Raw genomic sequence first — 23,469 nt, forward strand, 5'->3', positions numbered from 1 at the left:
GTTTGGAGATCACCTAGTTTGTTTTTAGGACAACGGCTTTTAAGATTCCCCTTGTCTTTTAGGACTCATGACTTACTGCTGATGCAAATCTATCGTATATTAGCGACCCCTTCCTCTTCTCAAGTACAAAACCTTAGATTAAACTAGATTTTTGTTATGAGAAATAAAGCAAAAACCAAACTAACATTCTTAAAAGGTGAGTTTATATCAGTTTACGGCCAAATTAAAACAAATTAAATGAGATGGCTAGTTATTTTCTAATTAATGTGAAGTAATATGTCTGATTAATGTTAAGGGAAGGAGGGGATGGAGCCTTCGGAGATGCGGCTCGACCCCAAAGCTCCATTCAACTAAACTTTCTTATCCATCGTGCCCGATCTACTGCACTATAGGAAGCACTCTTTTACTGGTTTCATCACAACTTCATTTGGAACGTTCATTTGATAAGGCTTTGTATCCTAGCGGCAAAACTTGGAGCTTGCTGTTCGAAAATATTGTTTTGTTTTTGCAGCAATAGCTGCATCAGGAGCTGGCATTGGGATTGCCCTCATTGTTATGCATTCCTTTAGGAAGACACTGATGATTAAAAAATTTAGGGCTTTGATGAAGCAGAGGAGTGAATGTTTTGATGGCAAAATGAAAATCGAGGGATACTGTCTCTTTGAGAAGATACACCTACAAGACATCAAGAGGATAACGGAATCTTTCAAAGAAAAGCTAGCCAGGGAGGCCAGAGGCCATGGCTGCATGTACAAAGGCAAGCTCTTGGTCAACTTGTGGCGATGAAGCTTCTAAAGGGGCAGAAAGGGGATGCGGAAGCATTTTTTGATGAAGTTGCAAGCATGAGCAAGACTACTCATGGCAATGTTGTCAGCCTCTTGGGATTTCGTTTTGAAGGAATCGGAAGAGCTTTGGTTTATGTGTTCATGCCCAATGGATCCCTCAGAAAGTTTATATTTGGTGGGAGTAACACTTCGGAGGTAGAACCGCAGTTTAGTTTGCATTCAGTATACAAAATTTCTTTCAAACATGCTCACGGGCTAGGGTACTTAAGGCTGCAACATGAGGATCTTGCACTTCGGCATATAGTGTCACACCATTCTCTGAAATGGAAACTATTGTCCCAAGGTTTCCAACTTGTGATCTTGCCAAAATATGCCCAAAAGAAGAGAGCATTGTGTGGATGTTGGGTGTGCGGTGCACAAGCAAACATGTTGCTTCAGAGTTGATCTTAAGGAACATTGGAGAGTTTCTTAGAAATTGGATGTCTATAGCTGTAGCATGATAGTTTTGGAGATGGTTGGCAAAAGGAAAAAGATAAAGGCACAGTAGATAGAACCAGCAAACATACTTCCCTCATAGGGTCCAACGATACCTAAAGCTTTGAGAAGAGCTTGAGCTACATGGGATGACCAATAATGAGGACGAAGGAACTACAAAGAAAATCATTGTAATAAGCTTATGGTTCATTCATATCAATCCGAGAGCTCAACCCTCTATGCCACAAGTTGTGGGAATGCTAAAAGGAATTGTTGAGGCCTTGCTAGCCCCCTCCCCCTCCCTCCCCTTTTCGAATATATATATAAACTACCTTGTTTCCGTGAAGGCCTTTCATATTTTGGGGTGAAAGTGTTTCTCCAAAAGAGTTATGACTTCGGTTGGAGTTAATTCAACATCAATCATACAAGACTGATATAGTTTATAACAGAGTGTTACATGAACTCTCGAGTTGAATAGGCCTAATCCATCTATCAAGCATATTTGCGAGATATGTCGTTTCATCTAAAGATTTCATTTAATCAAGATTGAGCTCAATGTCTTAAAAATTCCTTATTTATCTATGCTTAATTAGTGATCCTAAAGTACTCGTCAAAGATACATGCTCTTGTATGTACTCCTCACATGTTACTACGAAGAGTTCTCCCGCGCCAAACTTGAGAGCTGATTGCCATTTTCTTTTTGAAAAAAAAAAAAAGAAAAACGACGAATGGGAATAAACAAGAGCTCTCTTTCAAGTCAAAGCCATTTTTATTGCTCCCACTCTCAATTCGAGTTTTGAAGTGCGCTCAAGGAATCTCATAGTGACTCGCGAATTTCCTGGCACTCGCGCGATGCGGCAAAAACAAAAGTCCATCTCTATAATTGTGCAAGAACCAATTAATTTAGTGCTTAATGCTCCCTTCCAATTATAATAAGACAAACCCTATCAGCTAAACATTTAGGTTTTGTTTTTACATACCGAACACTCCCGTTCAGACTCTAAGTCAACAATCGTCTCCGTTTTTATTGGGTTAAATCTGAGTTGGGTCCCTAAACGAGAGCATTTTAGGCCAAAAGCCACATTCAATACGGACTTGGAAACTAATGATTTGAGAGAAGTATTTATAATCCTTAAATCAATGACGGTTAAGGCCACACATAAAAAATAGAGTTTTGCCAGCATAATAGTCTTTGAACTAATGTGAAAATTATAACTTATTATGAGTCACAAATTTTCAAAGAAATAGACCTCATAATAATTTATAATTATTTATTATCTGATTTTTTTCTCACAGTAAATTAAAAATTATTACTAAAAGTTAATATTATGAAAAATCCCAAAATAATACATTTATGAAAAAATTATCTTAAATTAAAAAAATTAATCACAAAAACCTAAACCTCATTTGTGAAAATCCTACAAATTGATTTTTTTACTACTAAAAACCCAAATTGATACATTTGTTAGTATCCGTTAAATTAAATTAATACAAAAATAATTACAAATTAAAGTAAAACTCCAAATTAGTACATCCATTAATTGTTATAGGTCATTTAATTAGTAATTTGATAATTTAAAAATTAATAAAGAACAGTTTTGTTGTAAGTATACTGAATTTAGAGTAAAATTATCATAAATGTATCATTTAGAATTTTTTCGTGATATTAACTATTTTATTAATATTATTAACGTAATGTCCTATTTTCAATCACATGGTCACAATGTTGCCCAGCGCGGGTTTCCAATTCCACCCTCCACCTAGAGCCTCAATTTACACTCGTGCCCCAACCCCTTTTCTCTCTCCTCCTCGAGGTTTGCATTGCGGAGAGCAGAGAGGCAAAACCTACTACTCACTTCTCAGTCAGTCCTCACTCACTTCCCTCACTTCACACCACTCTCTCTCTCTCTCTCTCTCTCTCTATCTGACACCTCCTCCGCCGCAGCACCAGAATGTCGCCGCCTCTTCGCCTGAAGAAGCTCGCCTCCTCCTCCTCGTCCTCCTCCTCCACTTCTCTTCCCTCCAACCTTCCACCGCCAACCCGGACGCCGAGCCCCTCCTGGCCTTCAGAGCCGCCTCCGACGCCGCCGGCGACAAGCTCCTCAACTGGAACTCCTCCGCCGACGTCTGCTCCTGGGTCGGCGTCTCCTGCCTCCACGGCCGCGTCTCCCGCCTCGTCCTCGAGGGCCTCGGCCTCCGCGGCTCTGTCCAGCCCCTCGCCTCCCTCTCCCAGCTCCGCGTCCTCAGCCTCAAGCGCAACGGCTTCTCCGGCCGGGTCCCGGATCTGTCCAACCTCACGACCCTGAAGCTCCTCTTCCTCTCCCACAACGGCTTCTCCGGCGAGTTCCCGGCCTCCGTGCCGTCCCTCTCGAGGCTCTACCGGCTCGATCTGTCGTTCAACAACTTCTCGGGCCAGGTCCCGGCGGCGCTCAACGGGTTGACCCACCTGCTGACCCTGAGGCTCGAGGGGAACGGCTTCTCGGGCCCCATTTCGGGGCTGGACCTCCCGAACCTCCAGGAGTTCAACATCTCCCGCAACAGGCTCGCCGGCGAAGTGCCCAAGTCGCTGTCGAGGTTCCCCGAGTCCGCATTTGCAGAGAACTCGGCTCTGTGTGGGTACCCACTCAAGAAATGCGATGCCGCCGCCGGCGACCCGACTCGACCCGGATCCGGCGGGGCCATCGCGACCCCATTGAGCCCGAGCGCGAAGCCCAACACCGTGGCCTCATCCCCGAGCTCCTTGCCCGTGACCGCGACGCCGGCCGCGGCCTCGTCGAGCGCTCGCCACTCCGGCGGCGCGTCCCACATCAAGCCTGCGGCCTTGATCGCCATCATAGTCGGCGACGCCCTAGTGCTCGCGGCAATCTCTCTCCTGCTCTACTGCTACTTCTGGAGGAGCTACGTCGGCGAGAAGAAGAACTCGAAGCTCCTGGAGAGCGAGAAGATCGTGTATTCGTCAAGCCCGTACCCGGCCGCCGCCGCCGCCGCCGCCGCGGCAGCCAACAACCCCGGCGGGTACGAGAGAGGGAGGATGGTGTTCTTCGAGGGGGTGAAGCGGTTCGAGCTGGAGGACCTGCTGCGGGCGTCGGCGGAGATGCTGGGGAAGGGCGGGTTCGGGACGGCGTACAAGGCGGTGCTGGACGACGGGAACGTGGTGGCGGTGAAGCGGCTGAAGGACGCGAGCGTCGGGGGGAGGCGGGAGTTCGAGCAGCACATGGAGGTGCTGGGGCGGCTGAGCCACCCCAACGTGGTCAGCCTGCGGGCCTACTACTTCGCGCGGGAGGAGAAGCTGCTGGTCTACGACTACATGGCGAACGGGAGCTTGTTCTGGCTCCTCCACGGTACGCCCGTTTGCTTTCTCAAAACCCTTTTATTTTCTCGAGTTACTCTGTTCGAAATTTCATTTCTTGCTCTGTTTTAGTCCTAGAAAACCTGCATCGATGTTCCCGTCGATCCGACTCTATCCCATTTCCTGTTGTCAACTCGAGATATCTCCCGACCATTTTGGTGAACAGTAGCACACGCGCTCCATAAATTGCCAAACGGCACATTACGTGAGTCGGCCTTCAATGCCGAGATCGACTGGAGTTTCGTGCGCCTCGCATCTTCCTTTTTCGAACTTAAAGCTCGAGCGTTTGTAGTAGCGTGTAGGGAAAAAGGACAGAGGGGGGGACAAAGGGATTTTGATTATTGTCGACCTTTGTTTTCCGGGAGACGGTGCGGTCTGGTGGTGTGGGTCCGCCGATGGTACCAGAGGCGGAGGTGGGGCATTACTACGGACGGGGGAGGGAAGGGGAGGGGGACAGTCATGGAAGATGACAGGGAAAACCTGCGGCTTTAATTACCATCCGTGAACAGGGAGCCGAAACACTTGTCTTTGTTTGTCGATTTTTCAGTACAACCAGGTGGGGGCCCGCCCCTCTGCGACGTGGTTTTATTTTCCTAGGAAAGAGGATAGCTTTATTTAGCTGCATAATTACCCTTTTTATCTCGAGATAACGACAAATGATGTCGGAATTGTGGCTTAACGCGGAATATGATCCTCAGTCTCGGCAATTTGATCATATGTGTAATTTTTTCTTTACCTGTTCAATCTAATTAATTTGAACTTTATAAAAATATTTAATGTTTTTGAAGTGAACATTGAATATTTTCATATAATTAGAGACTAAGTTGAACATGTAAATTGAGAGATTACATTATATATTGTTATAATTTAAAAATTATATTAAATAAATTATAATTTAGAACTATAGTATTGTGTCATTTTTCCTCTTTTTTCTTTATCAAATCGTATTTTGAATGTTTCGTGTTCTTTTTCTCCGAACGTTGTTCTCATTTTTTTCCTGCTCTCTCCTCTCTTTTCTCTTTTCCTTTTCCTTGCGAATAATTTATTCGTCTCGCCTCTTCTTTTCAGCTGAACTATTTCCAAAAGTGCGTGCTCCTGTGGCCCCTCGCCCGGGCACTTTCTTGTCATCCCCATCATTACCTCTGACCCGACTCTTTGTTCGACTTTGTTCTTTATTATTCAAATCGCGTGGCAGCATCGTGCGGTCTCTTTAAAGATCCCCCGTCCTTGATGTTAAAATCTTCCGTGAAGCTCCCTTGCGTAATGATCAGACCGAATCTTCCTTCCCTTCGCTTTTGAGGACATCCGTTTGGATTAAAGCTAAAACCTGTATTAGCATGTCGGCACTGTTTCGACGCAAATTCCCGATGAAATCGATCGAACCCTTTATCGTTTGCAAATTAAACATGATGGGAATCTTGTCTTTTTACTGTAGAATGTTCTTGCAAATGGATTGATTTGATGCGAGAAAGTACCGAAGTAATGTGGGTTGGTTGCAGAACAGGTGATTGATTTTTTCTGGTTATGCAGGCAACCGGGGTGTAGGCAGGACGCCGCTGGACTGGACCACCCGCCTCAAGCTCGCGGTGGGGGCGGCCCGTGGCCTGGCCTTCATCCACAGCTCGTGCAAGTCCCTCAAGCTCATCCATGGCAATGTCAAGTCCACCAACATCCTCATCGACCACGCTGGGAACGCCCGTGTCTCAGACTACGGCCTCTCCATCTTCGCCTCTCCTGCCGCTGCTCCCCGGCCCAATGGCTACCGCGCGCCTGAGGTGGCGGACGGCAACCGTGGCGGCGGTGGTGTTGGGAAGATCACACAGAAGTCGGACGTATACTCATTCGGGGTCGTCCTCCTGGAGCTGCTGACTGGGAAGTGCCCGTCCGTGCCAGACCACGGGAGCGGGGCTGAGTATGGCAGTGGGGCCGGGGGCGGAGTCCTGGACCTCCCACGGTGGGTCCAGTCGGTAGTGAGGGAGGAGTGGACGGCGGAGGTGTTCGATCTGGAGCTGATGAGGTACAAGGACATCGAGGAGGAGATGGTGGGGCTGCTCCAGATCGCAATGGCCTGCACCTGCGCCTCCCCTGACCAGCGGCCAAGGATGGGTTACGTGGTCCAGATGATCGAGGAGATCCGCGGGGCTGACGAGGAGTCGTCCTCCCCGTGCCACGACAACCTTGAGTCTGTCTCCGACTCACCGTCAATGTCGGAAGGCACATGCGGGACGAGCCAGTGATCCGATCTTTACCAGAAATACTTTCATTCGATTTCGTGGAACTCCCCCGTAGTCCTGTAATTACCAAGGCATCATCTGCTTTTTCTTTTTTCCTCTTTTTTCTGTTTCTTTTTTTCCATCTTTTCATTTGTTCATGATGAGGAGGGATTGAGAATCATTTGTGCTTAATGAAGTGGTCTTCATTGCATTCGTTTCTGACAATTTTGCTGCACTGTTTTATCACGACAAGTCGTTTGAGGATGATCGTGAACAGCTCTTTTACTCATGGTTGCAATCAGCTATTTAGCATGTTTTCATTTTTCCTCGAGTAGTTTTCCTGTTGGAAAAGCAAGTTTTTTTCTTGCAAATTTCAATTTCGAGGGATGATCAATTATTTTAGCATTCACTTGTTTTCATCCCCTCATGAAAAAACAGCCTAATTTCTTTTAGAAAAATTTCAAATAAAAGCTTAAAGTGTCAATATTTACTCAAATAAGAATCTAAAGTAAATTTTATGTAAATAATGACTTAAAGTAATTATATCAATTTCAAATAAAAACCTGAAATGATTATGATAATTTCAAATAAGGGATTAACCTTGCTAATTGCTGACTAGCTATATATTACGATCGAGTAAATGGTATTTTTGTTAAAAGATCATTTTCATTTTAAATTATTTTTCTTTTTTCTCTTCTCTCTTCTTTTCCTTCCAATGAGGGCTAGCAAGGCCTCGACAACCTTACTAGCCACTAGACAAGGGCCGACCTCACCTATGGCTAACAAGGTAACCTCACCTAGGGCGAGGGTTGCCTTTACCCAGCCATCTCCAAACATTGTTAGTGGCTGGCGAAAAAGAAGAGAGAACCAAAAAAAAGGAGAAGAGAAAATTTCAAAAAAAGGTAAGTGACAAAAATATCATTGACCAACTAGAAAATTAACTTGTTATTTGAAATTAATATAGTCATTTCAAACTCTTAGTTAAAATAGATTATACTTCCGATCCTCATTTAAAAAAATAATTATACTCTAGACTCTACCACTGCGAACCTTTATTTGAGAAAAATGATTACACTTAAAGTTCTTATTTGGAACTTTCCTTTTTTTTAGAAACAAAAGTATCAACTTTAGGTCTAATTTTAATTCCGTCAACAATTTGGACTCCGACTTATGTCCAGTCTAACAAAAGCATTCTTTCGTCCATGTAACCATAGCACGAAGTCCATTACCAAGTCACCTGCTGTTGGGCTGGCCTTTTGCAAGCTTAGGATATGGGCTCAATTACGTGGGCCTACAAACGATCTCATTAACATCAGACATTCAAAAAAAAAATCGATCCGGGACAAAAAACCCACCTTCGGATGGTGTGGTCTTGCACGATGGGAACCGCTGTGCACCAAAAAGATAATTGTGTTACATATAATCAGTATTTTGAAGAGGGCAACGATATTTTCCACCTCTAAATGACTAAATCCACTCCCATTTGTACTGAAAAAGAAAACTACCATTCATCTTTCAATTGCATTTTTAGGAAATGGCCACACTACTTTTTTTCTATTTTTATTTAAAATAATTACCATGTATATTAAGAAAAGTGATTTCTCAAATATTCCTATAACGTTTTACAAGCTCCACGTAAAATTATCTTGCTAATAGTAATGAAAAAAAAAACATTTTTTATATAATATAAAACTGAAAGTCTCTCCTTCATCATTGATCTTATAATGACCTCCCTATTTTTTGTCCCTTTTATATCAAAAACTCACTTTCTTGATAAACTTATTATTAATGTCATTAGTCTAAAATATATATCAAGTCTATTTATTTACTAAATCAAAGAATTTATATTTTTTCCTTAATATATTGGTGAGATATTTTTAGCATGTAAATACATTAGAGGAACATCTAGGAATACACTAAAAACATCATGTACAATGAGGTATCTTGATATTTTTTTGTAAATGGTTCATGGATGACATTATTTTTCATCAATCCAAAAATAATGAAATTTCATTTGCATTTATTTTTAAAAAAAAATCTTACTTTGCAATGTTTTGTTTTAATCAAAGTTCATCTACTAAACAATTTATTCATAAATTTAATAGACAATGTAGGAAAGAAGTAGTGTTTTTTTCTTTTTTTTTGGAAAATTGAGTTTTCAACAAAATAAAATTTTATGGAAGTAATATCTTACAATAAAAAAAAGATATTGCATGGATGCAACCATTTGTCCTTTTAGAAATCATGCCTTTAATCATTCGCCGTGGTGGCTCAGCTGAATAAGATCCTGCCGATCCTTTCCTCTAAGGTGAAGGGTTCAAAATCCAGTGGAGGCGTTTGGCGCCTTAACTACTGTCACGAAATGGTGGTTCCCTCATGCGGCCCCAGGGTTTGTCCCGCTGTGCTGCCAGCGTACGGGTTTCCCCCGGTCACCAAAAAAAAAAAAAAAAAAAGATATCATGCCTTTAACGAATATGGAAGATCTACAATAAACAAAACTAAACAAATGAAATTCTTAACTAATGGTGGGTAGATCCCACATATATAAGGAAAGTAACTAAATTTGGGACCATCAATTTAAATCGCAATTAAATGTAGAGAGTAATTTTGTCTTTTTGGTGAAGATTTGGTGGATTTAGTCATGTAAGGGTGGAAATAGTACTGTCCTTTGAAAATTGAAATATTTCCTAACTATACATACATAAAAGAGAATTTGAAGCATACACGGCGCATCAATTTGGCAGAAAACTTGATTGTTACGTTCGAACCTCTTCGTTCTATACATGGTCGATGGTTTACAATGTTGTACAATGTTTCAAAATGTAAGTATAGTGGGGAAAAAAAAGGGTAGAACTTTGGCAAGGTCAACTAGAACTAGATCCTTTACCCTATGTATCATTGCCAGAGAAAAGAATATGAACGAAAAATGAATGATTCTTTCGCTCCTTTTTTTTTTCCTTCTTATTTTCTTGGGAGATGATCCACCTAATTGAAGTGCATCACCTTGGGCGCAAACCTCAACAGCCGATCCAAGGAGCTGGGCAAGAACTTCCTCGCGAACAAGTAGCACACGCTCGTCGCCTTCCCGTTGTACTCGCACCGCATCCCGTTCCCGTCCCTCAGCCGCTCCAGGAACTCGACGGTGATCTCGTTCCTCACGAACCGGTTCGGGTGGGGCCCGCCCTTCGACCAGTCGACCCAGGTCAGCGTCCGGTTCGAGTTGCTCGCCCCGAACTTCATGTTCACGAGGGTTGGCAGGTAGTGCTCGTCGGCGTAGCAGTTGTGCCGGCAGTGCCTCTGGAACAGAGGGAAGTAGGTCCGGTCGGATACCACCTCGATGGCGAGCCTCCGGTCCATCTCGAACCACTGCGCCCCCTTCCGCCAGTGGTGGATCTTGATGTGCGGGAACATCCCGGAGCTGTAGCGGCCGCGGCCGACGGGGCCTGGCAGGTCGTAGGACTGGACGAAGGTTTGGGTGGAGTTGACGAGGTAGGAGTAGACGGTGGAGAAGTTGAAGAGCGGGATGCAAGTCTCGGAGACCAGGACGAAGCGCTCATTCGCAACGTCGAGGAGGGCGTTGGCGAGGAGGCGCCGCTCAGCCTCGATCATGTTGACGTTTCCCCATGAAACTCCCTGCATTTTGTGAGGACAATCGACACATTATACAAAGAAAAAAAAATGAGTAGACTCGATCTATAAAAGATGTGATGAACAAAATCAGCATATGAACTTATACTTTTGAAGGAGGACTTGACTCGATAAAATTTCTGAATTAATCCTACAGAGTAAGTTCTTGCCTGTGGACTGACAGGCAGCTAAGTTTATCATCGGTGTCGGTGAACAACTTGTCTTATTATGTAGCTCTTTCTAATCATTTCTGTAAAGCAAATTCAAGAATGGACCGACAGGCAGATAAGTCAAACAAGTCATGTCATGAGATCACATACAATAAGATCAAGATGGGAATGGTGGAACCACCGGGAGCAATAGATGGACCCTCTTTGATTTAGCTGGAATTGGGCCCAAGTATTGAATTTCCCAAAACCAATATCCATGTGATGAAAAGCCCGAGATCTAACCGAAGCAATAACGTTTTTTACTACTACGAAGATTCAATTCGAGATCTCCTATCGTCTTCTTCAATGCGCTTGTACCAAACGTAATCCAAATGAAGAAGCTCCAGATGGACCCAATTTTTCTTGGAATTCCGTTCTTATTGACTAGTTAATGTGACGAAGGCTCTATTCCTATAGGGAAGAGTGCACATGCATTGATCGCGTTAGGCAAGGGGGGGCAGGCGGTTTCTTTCCATGTAGAAACCCTTCGCCTTCCAAACGCATCCAACATTCAAAACTGTTCGTAAGAAAATCATCATGTTGCCGTCAATCTCTTGTCTTCCGGCGAAGAGGACGCGCATGAGGACCTAATTGAATTATCTTTGCTCCCGGCTCGAGGGTTAGGGCGGCCACGGTGCGGCTAATGTACATGGCCTCAGTTGAAGAAACTCCGTCACACTTGCTATATATGACGTTGACGATGACAACGATAACAAACAACTTTATGGAATTTTGACCTCACAATAAGTCAGGTCGGCTTCAATTAACTCTAGTGTAAAGACGCTAAACAATTTCGTAACTCGGCATCTCTATGCAATTGTCATTTTTTAGTTCATCTTTAGTTTTCTGCCAAGCAAACATGCATGTAATGCCCAAAACATATGACCGGACACAAGGAAAAGATATGCTGCAACCTTATGCAACTCGAACTGACTATGTCGGTTGTAATATATCTACATTAGACACACACACACACAAAAAAAAAGAAAAAGGAATGGATATGAAGACATGCATTTTCTTTGTCAATCTAAATCATATACACTGAAAGCAAAAGCAGACGAAACAAAATTACTGTTTCTCTCAAAATAATTGCGGCCTAAAAGCTCCAAAAGAGAGGTGTCTGTAACTTGACAAATGACGAAAAAGATGTACGGCTAGAATTATTGCCAGAAAAATTATTATATGCGAAGCTGACTGACGGTACTGACCTTACTGGGAATTCTTCTGCCGTGAAACACCGAGTCTTCCGGCTCCGTCTCGTTCCACGGCGGGTTCGAGTGCACGTACACCGAGTACAGCCCTTCCTGCCCCTTGAAGAATTTCTCCCACAGAGGAGCCAATGGAACAGGACCCTTGGCCAAGAACAGGAACGCGACCTTGGGCGTCCTCTCGAACGGGTACTCGCGAATCCGCGGGCTCATCGACGCCCTCCACAGCAGCTCGTCGTCCTCCATGTCGTGCGTGACCGGCGCCGGTTTCAGGTACTCCGCCAGCCCCACACGGATGGCCGGTGGGGCTGGCTGAGGGGCCGGCGGCGGCGGCTGTAGCGACTGCGTTGGCGAGAAGTCGAGCCGGGTGAAGTCGAGGTTGAAGGACAGGTTCTGGAGATGGAAAGTGAGGACTATTCCTAGGGTTAAGCCGCACCCGAAGATGATGATGCAGGAGAGGGCGTTGGTGAACTGGAGGTGTGAATAGAAGGGCTTGAACATCGAAGTCGGCAGATTTTGGTTCTGTTGACTCTTCATTATCTTTGCAGATCCGGAGAGAGAGAGAGAGAGAGAAGCCCTGCGGGTTTTCTTGAACTGTCCTTTCTCGCCCTTTTTTGCGAATGTGGGCTTTAATTTTGTCGTTCGAGTGGCATCTGAGCTAATCTCGAAGAAACCGTGTGGAAGACAGAAAGAAAGAAGAGTTGGGTCACATCAAGTTTTGATGGGAAAAGGAGGTTTCTTTAGTGTAGATTCAAAGAGGGGCTTTCCTTTCGACGCAAGAGATGCTGCCCTCGAGGGAAAAGAACTGCTCCGATTGTAACCAGAAATGCAGAATTTAAGAACGGGGAGTATTATATACAGCCTTGATGTTGGTGGATGAAATTGAAAATCATATGCAAAGATATAAATAAGAAAGAATATGAGATCTGTGTATGGTCCTTGCCCGACACACGGACCAATTGGAGAAAAAGCGGGGTTCGGTTCGGTTCGAAGAATGAATGAATGAATGTTGGTGTAACGTGCGGGGAACAAATTAAATCTCGTAACTAATAAGCTTTATGACAGATCGGCATAGACGGACACCGCAGCTACGGTTACCATCAGGATACATAAAATCAGATCGAAGAAATCAGAAAGGCGAACCATAACTGAATGCTCGGTGCCCGGCTCCCCACCACCACCAAAAAAAAAAAGAAAAAGGAAAGAGAAGAATTTGTGCAAGAATTGACCAAGAACTGATGGAAGAACTGTGCAAGATATGTAAAGATCCAAACAAAAGTCTGATACAGAGAGAGGCGAAAATGGCGGGACGATTGATTCCTATCTTGCAGAGGGAGAGAGAGAGAGAGAGGGGGGGAATAGGGACTCTCATCCCTGTGAGGCTCTATTATATGTGCGTGCCAGAGACGGCTGCAAAGCCATCGCTATAAGCCATCCTCGTATAGCGACGGCTTTCTAGACCATCGACTTGGACTTTCAACTTTTCAGACTTTGTACTAATCTCTAGTTTCTGGCGGAGCCAAACCCATTTTTAGTTGGCAAATCTTGAATTCAAGAAACGCTCTATTAGTTTTATGAATCGAATAACCCTCGAAATCATACGGGGTTTCTTTCTAGTCACGTCTTAAAAATGCTTTGGCCGCCATTACATGTCCAATCAAGACAATAATAAAGTGAGTTTTAGGGCACGAGGATCGTGAACAAAACCACTGTTCAACGGCGTTTACTTTTCAAAAAGCACCTCTGGAAAAGAAGAGGAAGCGAACCAGAAGCTGCCATGGGGGGCAAGAAAAGGTCAAGGCAAAGCTGGGATTATATCTCGCCAGTCGTACCTGGGGATCAAATCGCGTTCAATTGGAATTGACTCCGATGGAAGCGTCGGCCCGCGTACAGGGCGCGATGGCCCCATCGAGAAAATGAGCAACACGTTTCAATCCATTGACTCCAGCACGTTACGCATTCCGCGCAAAATACACAGATTTGTTCATGGGGATGTTCCCTAAGAAATGGGGGACTTGGTATGGAAAGTCTTGGACCTCCCCAGCTGCGCTCCCTTCCGCACGATAAGTTTGAAGATTGTTGCGATTAGAAAATTCTAGGCGTCCGAGATAAAGACGAGCTCCTTTAAAATTCCTCATCGTGAATAGACCGCTGGGAGAAGACGTCACCGAAGCGACAGCTCAACAATCTAAATTATTTTCTATGAAATTTAAACGTATGAAAATGGAATTAAATGAGTTGAGTGTATGTTGGAAAGGATTTGAGACAAACCGCGAACGCGATGGACATATATCTAAGGGTCCAAGTCTCCTTGACACGGTAAATAAAAAGGAGGCTTCTCCGATGGTCAAAAGTGCACTTTAGAATGTAACATCATCGGCGGCTTTTTCCTTTTGTCTCTAGTTGGATCCAAGCAATTGATAGATCACAGGAATGGGTAGCGCCTACTTTTATATTTAGTTAAATTAGCATTCGAACGACTAATGTCCCTCTCATCAAAAATACATATGTAGGAAAGTACATCACATACTCTAATACTATACTTGATTTAGTGGTGCTCTATGGAATCCCCTCGACTTCCTTCTCAACTAGCATGCTACAGGTGCTGTGCATGAGTTAGATTGAGTAATGTCTATATGGTATCGTTTGGAACTGAATTTTGTTTAAACTTTTTTGTACACACGAGTGTTGCGAAAAGCATGGGAATTGTCCTATAGCAATAGGACAACTACGTTATTCCAAATGATTAGTAACATACATGATCCACCAATTATAGGACAATCGACCATGTATTATATAGAAACAATATAAATTATCATCTCAAACTTTTGGAATTTTCTTAACACAACTGTGATGAGGGAGTTTTATAATTGAGATATATAAGTTTAATCATTTCGAGAATATTATTCGTTTAGATGGATTTTCTTAATTTGTTGTAACTGAAATAGCTAGTACGAGTACCTAGAGGGGGGTGAATAGGTATATAAAAAAATTTCTCGAAGCTTGCACGATATTTAAACAATTAAATAATTTGCAACAGTTAAAAATTCAATCGCAAGACTAAGTAAAGGAAAGAGAGAATTGAACACTCGGTTTATAGTGGTTCGGCTTGATTCAAGCCTACGTCCACTCTTTTGCACTGACAGCCGATTGGCTGGATTCCACTATGATCAAAGAGTTGTTACGGTGTTGATCTTCCTTGATTTCTAGGTGTAGATGATCTACCACACTCGCTCAAGGCGTTACCAAGTATAAACACTCTCTCGTGTACAATTTCGCTCGTCTCGACTAACAATCAAGGATCTTCGGACTACTGGAATTTTTCTATCGATCACACACTTAAAACAACTAGAACATCTTCCTTTATATTCCTTCATGCCATCATAGCCGTTGGCACTTACCAAATGAATTCCTCCAATCTACCCGTTGGACGGAATCAATCAAGAAGATCATCCGAGCTATTTAAGGAATCGATGATAGCCCATCAATCTGTTCGCCCATACAATCGGGATCTCGGTTTCCAAGAATAGAATAATCCAAGATTATTTCGTCGACCATCGAATCTTCAATTGATCTTAGATAAGAATTAAAGAATCCGAAATGATTATCCAACCAAAGAATCTATTCCGGAGGATAGAATCAAATCCTCAACCATAAACCTCGACTTTGGATTTTCTTCAACACCGGATTAGAAAGACTCAATCGAGAGAATAATTTTGAGTCTTGAGTCTTGAGTCTTGAGTCTTGAGTCTTGAGATAACAAAGTCTTGAGACTATAAAAGCTTGAGACTTTAACTATCGATATCCGACTTAGACCGATAGAAATGTTTTGTCGACTTCAAAATATTCCTCGGAAAGATTTCTCCAACAATCTCCCCTTTTTGATGGTGACAAAACTTTCTTGAAGATTTGAACAACTTTGACCTGCAAAAACATTTCTCAAGCAATATGGCTAACTCATAAAGATTAATAAACAACCGACTCTGCATCCACAGCAAATTGGTTAGTCTTTCATGAGTAATACCATGTAACAATACTTGATATAAATGCAACCAGTCAAGCATCAAAATCCACAACCAATTCAGTCTAACACTCAAGTTCAAGTTCTCAAGTCATACTCAAAAATAAACATAAACACAAAAGTCACTTCAAATAAAGTTTTAAAATAATGTTTGTTCAAATTGGTTCTCCCCTTTTTGTCATCATTAAAAAGAGGGTGAGAAAGGAGTCATGTCTCGCTTGGGAATGCGCACGATCCGGAAATCCCCAATTGACTGGACTACTCCTTCGAGCTTCTTCGATCTTCTCGCGAGATGAGCTACCTCTTCTCTCTTCGCATTGGCTTGAAGTTGCAGAGCAAGGTCTTTATATTTATCTTCCAGAGAGATCAAGATGCTTGTCCAAAGATGCTTCAAAGCTTGGATTTCACAGTCCAATATATATCGATTACGCATTTCCGAAGAATATTCATGATACTACGAAGATCTACAGAATCATCCGTCCGTGGACCGGCATTGGCTTTCTCGGATGGTGTGTGTGCGGACGATGGCGCTTACGAACGGTCCGCGATTTGGAATCGTCGTATCATCTTCTTCGAGGCAATTGAGAGACACCGAACGTCTTCCTGGGGTCTTCGGAGATTGTCTTAGATCTTCGGCAGCATGAGGTGGAGACCTCTCTTGCTCGCTAACTCCCCCTGTCTCTAGGACATCGAAAGGGGAAGAGTGATGATCATGCTCTTGATTTCCTTCTCTCCAGTTTATCAGCGGACTGTTCTTTTTCTTCTTCCTCAACTTCTTTCTCCTTCTCTCTCTGTTCTTCTTCTTCTCTGCTCTGCTGAAGTTCTGTCGGATAAGACACAAAACGTCTTGTTCTTGTCAGTGCTGGAATAGTGGGATCTTCATTATCTTCATCCTCATCCTCATCCTCCAGAATAAGAGTTCTTTTCCTCTTTTTCGAAGAAGCACCAATGGCCTTCTTTCCTTTCCCTTTTGAAGCGGGCCGACCGGAGATTTCACTTTGAATTTCTCCATTGCCTTAGAGAGTTCTTGCGGACGCATCTTCATTAACATTTTCAGCCCTACCACCATCTTATCACACGGGCGAACACAAAAAGTATGTGGCAGTTCAATATTCGATGTCTCGAAGATCTTGGTCACTGCACCGTGATAAGGCAATTGTCCTTTGTCTTTTGACACTCGTTTCTGTACATATGGAAAAGAATAGTGTGGGGAGAAGAACTTTCGTCTGAGTTGATCGCATACATCAACTTTGCTTCGAAAGAGACACAGGTCTTTGAAGTAGACTTAGGTCGAGACAATTGATCACAATCTTGTGAAGCACAATGTTGATGGCATTCATCCCGGAATAGATAATTTTCTTATCTACATCCCTATCTTTGACAAGATCCGAGTAGTTCGAGCGGGTGAGACTTTGATTGGGAGATAGCGTCCCCGTTCAACTCCAACTATGTCCGCCAACATATTCACATCTACCACATAGACTTTGTCTCGAACATCAATGAAATTCTATTCGCATCCAAAAAGCTAAGATTTGAATAGAAATAAGCGGTCGATGATCATACCCGTCGTCAGAGTCGGAGCGAGAAAGTCTCAAGTTGAAGCAAATTCAACTTCTCTCTTAGGTTCAAGTTGATGGAATCCGGGAAGTCAAAATCGACACTTCTAGGGTTGATTACCCCTCTTTTCAACAAGACACAATACACTTTTTCCTGATCCTTGGATTTAAACAAATCCATCCGATTTCCTTTCACCTTTGCCGCCACACCCATTTTAGGTTTAAATTCAAGGAACATTTTGTCATCATCGTTCCCGTCAATCAGATTTTGTCCTGGCATACAAGGATCTCTTGGAATGTTCGCAAGTGCTTCCTCTGCTTTTCCTTTCGGGGCAATTCCCCATTCCTCCATTTTCTTCGGGGAAAAGATACTCATTCCCATAATTTTTGTCCTTAAGGAAGTCATCTATATAGTTCAATGGAGTACTGTGCTTTTCAATGCACGATAAAGAGTATACAAAAGGAGGGCTTTTGAACTCTTGGGGTCGGCATCCTCGATTATCTCTTCTTCCAGTTGTGACTTGCACTTTGTGGGGGCGGGAGATGCTGAATGACGTGGAGGAGAGCGAATCGGACTCTGTCGGCCCGACTTGGTAAGTCTTCTTCCTCGTGAGATCGAAATGTGTCCGTCCCTTCTTCATTCTTTGTGGTCCCCATTTTGCGATTCTTGATGATTTCCTCGAAGACGACATCTTTCTTTGTCTATTGGAGGATTCCTTCACTTGCTTTCCCAAGAAAAATGACCACTTTCTCGACGATGAACAAAGAGTAGAAACAGTATCGAGAGGAGAGTGCTTTTTAGGGTTTTGAAAATTGGGGAAAGGAAAAAACTGTATATATATAACTCAGTTTTTGAAAAAGGAAGTTCAATCGGTGCAAGGAAAGTGAACGATTACTTCTTTTCAAAATCGATAACTGCCAAAATTATTAAACAAAAGATCGTACCTTTTCGAGTTAATTATAACTAAATGACAATTAGTACCTTTTAGATGAAATACAACTTACAGTCTTTAGCCATGAATGTCTGAGTCTCAGGACTTAGAGTCTAAGAGATCAGAGTCTTAGAGTTGGTGAGTCTCTAGACTTTAACTTCTTCAAGCTTCAAAATGTTGAGTCTCGAGCGGATAAAGTCAAACTGATTCTTCTCCAAAGGCTTTGTGAATATGTCCGCTAGTTGACTTTTGAATCAACAAATTGAATCGAGATTTCTCCATTTTGAATATGATCTCTAATAAAGTGATGTCGAATCTCAATATGCTTTTCTCTTGAATGAAGGATTGGATTTTTGGTGAGATTTATCGCACTTGTGTTGTCACATCTGATTTACGTGCATGAGTCTTCAATGCCAAAGTCTTGTAGCCGTTGTTTTATCCATAGAATTTGCGAACAAAGACTTCAAGAGCTACATACTCGCTTCGTCGTTGAAAGAGCTACGGTGCTTTGCTTCCTCGAAAACCAAGACACCGTTCGTTTCCAAGTAGTTGACAAGTTCCGAGAAGTGCTCTTTCTATCGACTCGCAACCGGCCAGATCTGCATCCGAGTATCCTAAAAGATTAAAGTCTCCCCCTCTTTGGATACCAAAGACCGATGCTTGAAGATGAAGCAACGTATTTGATAATTCGTTTCACGGCAATGAGATGTGATTCTCTAGGATCTGATTGAAACCTAGCACGAGATACAAACACTAAACAAAATATCAGGTCTAGAAGCGGTAAGAAGATAAAGAAGTGAACCGATCATGCTCCCGTACAGCTTTTGATCTACTTTCTTCCCTTCTTCATCCTTGTCTATCTTACGAGAACATGACATTGGTATGTCGATCTTTTTGCATTTTCCAATCCAAACCTTTTGACAAGATCATTCGCATATTTTTCTTGATGGATGAAAGTTCATTCCTTCATTTGTTTCACTTGGAGTCCAAGAAAGAATGTTAACCCTCCCATCATACTCATTTCAAATTCATCCCCGCATAGACTTAGAAAATTTCTTGCAAAGACTTTCATTAGAGGATCCAAAAATAATGTCATCAACATATATTTGAACAAGTAAAAAGTTTTTGTTTTCCTTTTTAATAAACAAAGTAGTATCTACTTTACCTTTGACAAAACCATTTTGTAATAAAAACTTACTTAGTCCGTCAATTCGTACCAAGCTCGAGGTGCTTGCTTTAGACCATACAGAGCCTTTTCGGTCCCCAAGACGAGTCCGGCTTCTTTGGGTCTTCAAATCCAGGCGGTTGTTCCACATAAACTTCCTCATGGATAAATCCATTTAGGAAAGCACTTTTGACGTCCATTTGGAATAACCTGAAATTTTTGTAACAAGCAAACGCAAGTAATAGACGAATAGCTTCTAACCTTGCAACGGGTGCGTAAGTCTCGTCATAGTCTATTCCTTCTTCTTGCGTATACCCTTTGGCCACGAGTCTCGCTTTGTTTCGTCGACTTTTCCTTTTCGTTCATTTTGTTCTGAATACCCATTTGGTTCCAATAACAGTTTTACCTTTTGGTTTAGATGTCAATTCCCGGACATCATTGATTTTGAACTGTCTTAGCTCTTCTTGCATAGCTTCGATCCAGCTTTCATCGATAAAGCTTCTTCTATGCTTTTTGGTTCAATTTCGGAGATGAGAGCCACAAAGACTAGATTCTTCATGCCTTTTTGATCAGTGCGGATTCCTTCATTAAGTTCGCCAATAATAAGATCTTTGGGATGACTGGATTTGTGCTTCCAGTTACCGTGTTGATGATCTCTTTCTTTATTTGATTCTCCATGAGCGTCTTGATGATGGACTTCCCGAATCTGAGATGCTTCTTGAGATGTAGACATTTGAAGATCTAGAGCGGATTCGGTCTCTTCGTGCCGAGTCCGGCGGATTCATCTTGCACGAGTCTTGGAATTTGACATTCATTGATTCTTCCACGGATCGGCTTTTTTTGTTGTAGACTCGTAGGCTTTGCTTGATGTAGAATATCCAAGGAAGATGCCTTCATCGATCTTTCTTCAAACTTACCAACTCGATCATTTGCATTTTTCAAAATAAAGCATTTGCAACCGAACACATGAAAGTATGAAACAATAGGCTTATTACCTTTGAACAATTCATAGGGGGTTTTGTCAAGAATAGGTCTTAGAAAGACTCTATTTATAATATAGCAAGCAGTTGAAACAGCTTCAGCCCAAAATCGTGAAGAAATTTTACTTTCAATTAAAAGTGTTCTAGCCATTTCTTGAAGAGATCTATTCTTTCTTTCCACAACTCCATTTTGCTCGGAGTATACGGAGAGGAAAATATGTGATTAACACCAGATTTATCACGGAATTTCGTAAAATCTTGATTTTCAAATTCACTTCCATGATCTGTTCTTATACTAGAAATAGCACATCCTTTTTCATTTTGAACCTTTTTAGCAAACTTTTCAAAGTACGAAAAGGTTTCGATTTATTTGCAAGAAAATATACCCGGCAAAAACGAGTAATCATCTACAATTACTAGACAATATTTCTTACCTCCAATGCTCTGGTTCTTGTTGGTCCGAAGAGATCCATATGAAGCAACTCAGTATTACATGATTAGTAGATACATGATTTATTTGCTTAAATGAATTTCTTACTTTCCCCGAATGCATGGAGTGCATAAGTCAGACTTTTGGTATGGCGGTTTAGGTAGACCTCGAACAAGCTGTTTTGAAGAGATTTTGGCTAATTGCTTCTTGTTGATATGGCCAAGTTTTCTGTGCCATAGAATTGCTTCATCTTGAATTGAGATTAAGCATTGTTCTTCATTTGGCTTTACATCAAGGAGGTAGATGTTTCCATGCCTTCGACCCATGAAAGATCGAGTCGAATCTTTGCTAATTCCAGAACATATGCCTTCTTGAAAGAAGATCTTGTAACCAATATCACACAATTGGCTAATGCTGAGTAGATTGTAGTTGAGTCCTTCCACTAGAGAGACATTGCTTATTGTGAGATTTCCAATTTTCGCAATTCGAATCCCACAATACTTCCTTTGCTATTTCCTCCGAATGAAACTTTTCCACCATTTACTTTAATAAGCTTTATGAAACATTTTGAGTCTCTGTCATGTGTCTTGAGCATCCGCCAAAGATACCACTTTACCTTCTTTTGACAGAGACCTGCATTCAAAAAAGAGTCTCAAGCTTTCTTTGGTACCCAAATTTTCTTGGGTCCTTTCGTGTTAGTAGGATGAGCATTATTAGGCCATACTCTCTTAACAGGCTTCCAAACCATAGGACACTCTTTTTCAAAATGATCCTGACTGCATTACACTTAGAACACCTTAAAGCATTTCGACCTACGGGCTTTACAAAAACTCTTTTGAAATGATTTTTATAAGCCTCTCTCGATGGTCTTTTCTTAATTCTTTCTTTTACTTTCGGAAAATCAATCAAAGGGATTGTTTCAGCTGTCATACCTAGACCCGACTTATTAAAGTAAGGTCTTTGGATTGAAAGGACTTTTTCAAGTTTTTCGGACCCTATTGAAAATTTCTTTGAAATATTTGATAAATCAGTTTTTAAGAAAGCATTTTCTTTTGAAAGATTGTCTTCACTTTCTTTAAGAGTAGAAACATTCAAGTCTAAATTTTTTACCTTTTCTTCTAAAATGTTTTCCTTTTGTTTTAAAACTGAGTTTTCCTTTTTAAGTTCGGAAATCCTTTTAAGAGAAGTCTTAAGACTAAAACATAACTCATCAATATATTTAGAGACTTTGACAGGATTTTATAATCACTTACCTCAAATTCACATGTCCGAGTCCGATCCAGTCCGAGTCCGATTGCGCCATTAGACGCAGGTTGGCATATTCCTCATCACTCTCTTCACACTCGTATCGCTCCGGGTTTCGGCTTTAAGAGCTTTTCGAAATTTCTCAGCTTTTCCTCTTTTCTTTTCGAAGAGGACAGGTTGGGTCCGATGTGTCCCTTCTTTTTTTACATTCGAAGCAAACTACTTCTTTGTTTGGTTCCTCATCATCAACAGACTTGGTTTGATGTCTCGAGAACTTTGTTTCTTTGGGATGAACCTTCGCCTTTTCTATTCAGTTTTCTGAATCTTCTTATCATGAGGGCGAGCTCCTCATCATCCATATCATCTTCGAATCTGCATCATCGAATCATCATTTGATTTTAGTGCAATAGATTTCTTACCTCTTGGATCTTCGTCTTCATTAATTCGTTCCACTTCGTAAGACTGAAGAGTTCCAATCGGTTCGTCTACGAGATAATGGCATGATTCTTTGCGTCTCTCTTATTGAAGTCTTTATATGATTCCAATCCTTGGAGAGTCCACGTAGAAGCTTGTTCACCTTCATGGGATCAGAAATTTTTTTGTCCTTGGTTCTCAAGACCATTGACAATATCGTAAACGACTAAACATGTCGATTTATTGATTCTCCTGGTTTCATTTTGAAGGATTCATATTGACCAAGAAGAATGTTAATTCTGGTCTCCTTCACTCGATCTGTCCCTTCATAAGTGATATGTAACCTGTCCCAGACTTCTTTTGCTGTGACACAAGAAGATATTCTGTTATATTCATTGGTGACAAAGCACAATATAAAGAATAAATTGCTTTAGCATCGAGTGCTTGTCTCTTGTTTATTTCTTCTTGAGACATTCCGCTGGTTTCAACGGTTTCTTTTCCTCTTTCGGTGATTGATGCAGCAGCGGGGAGTGATTCCTTTTTCCACTACGTCCCATTCCGGAGGATCCTTTGATCGTAGGAAAGCTTTCATCTTGTTTTTCCGGATGTTGTAATCCTTTCCATCGAAGTAGGGAGGTCAGGTATTGCTTTGCCCCTCCATCGCCCGGTGCTAGCATACTAGCCATGGATCTTTTACTCAAGTAAAACACTTCAAACAAAGTAAGAACACGGGCTCGATACCAATTGAAATAGCTAGTACGAGTACCTAGAGGGGGTGAATAGGTATATAAAAAAATTTCTCGAAGCTTGCACGATATTTAAACAATTAAATAATTTGCAACAGTTAAAAATTCAATCGCA

At 42.0% G+C, this 23,469-nt stretch overlaps 2 protein-coding genes across 2 annotated transcripts; one reads left to right on the top strand and one right to left on the bottom strand.

The window, feature by feature from the left end:
• The first annotated feature begins 782 nt into the window (after positions 1 to 782).
• LOC104455704 (probable leucine-rich repeat receptor-like protein kinase At1g68400) lies at positions 783 to 7,046 on the top strand. The gene is made up of 3 exons (XM_039314631.1): positions 783 to 980; positions 3,094 to 4,600; positions 6,139 to 7,046. The coding sequence occupies exons 1-3, from the start codon at positions 783 to 785 to the stop codon at positions 6,843 to 6,845; spliced, it is 2,412 nt and encodes an 803-aa protein (XP_039170565.1). The 3' UTR covers positions 6,846 to 7,046.
• Positions 7,047 to 9,557: 2,511 nt separating this feature from the next.
• LOC104453777 (glycosyltransferase BC10) lies at positions 9,558 to 13,320 on the bottom strand. The gene is made up of 2 exons (XM_010068400.3): positions 11,866 to 13,320; positions 9,558 to 10,454 (listed from the first exon to the last, which is right to left on the bottom strand). Exons 1-2 carry the CDS (start codon positions 12,400 to 12,402, stop codon positions 9,807 to 9,809), a joined length of 1,185 nt encoding a protein of 394 aa, XP_010066702.2. The 5' UTR covers positions 12,403 to 13,320; the 3' UTR covers positions 9,558 to 9,806.
• Positions 13,321 to 23,469: the final 10,149 nt, after the last annotated feature.

The sequence above is a fragment of the Eucalyptus grandis genome, chromosome 6 (assembly GCF_016545825.1).
Source record: "Eucalyptus grandis isolate ANBG69807.140 chromosome 6, ASM1654582v1, whole genome shotgun sequence".
Lineage (NCBI taxonomy): Eukaryota > Viridiplantae > Streptophyta > Magnoliopsida > Myrtales > Myrtaceae > Eucalyptus > Eucalyptus grandis.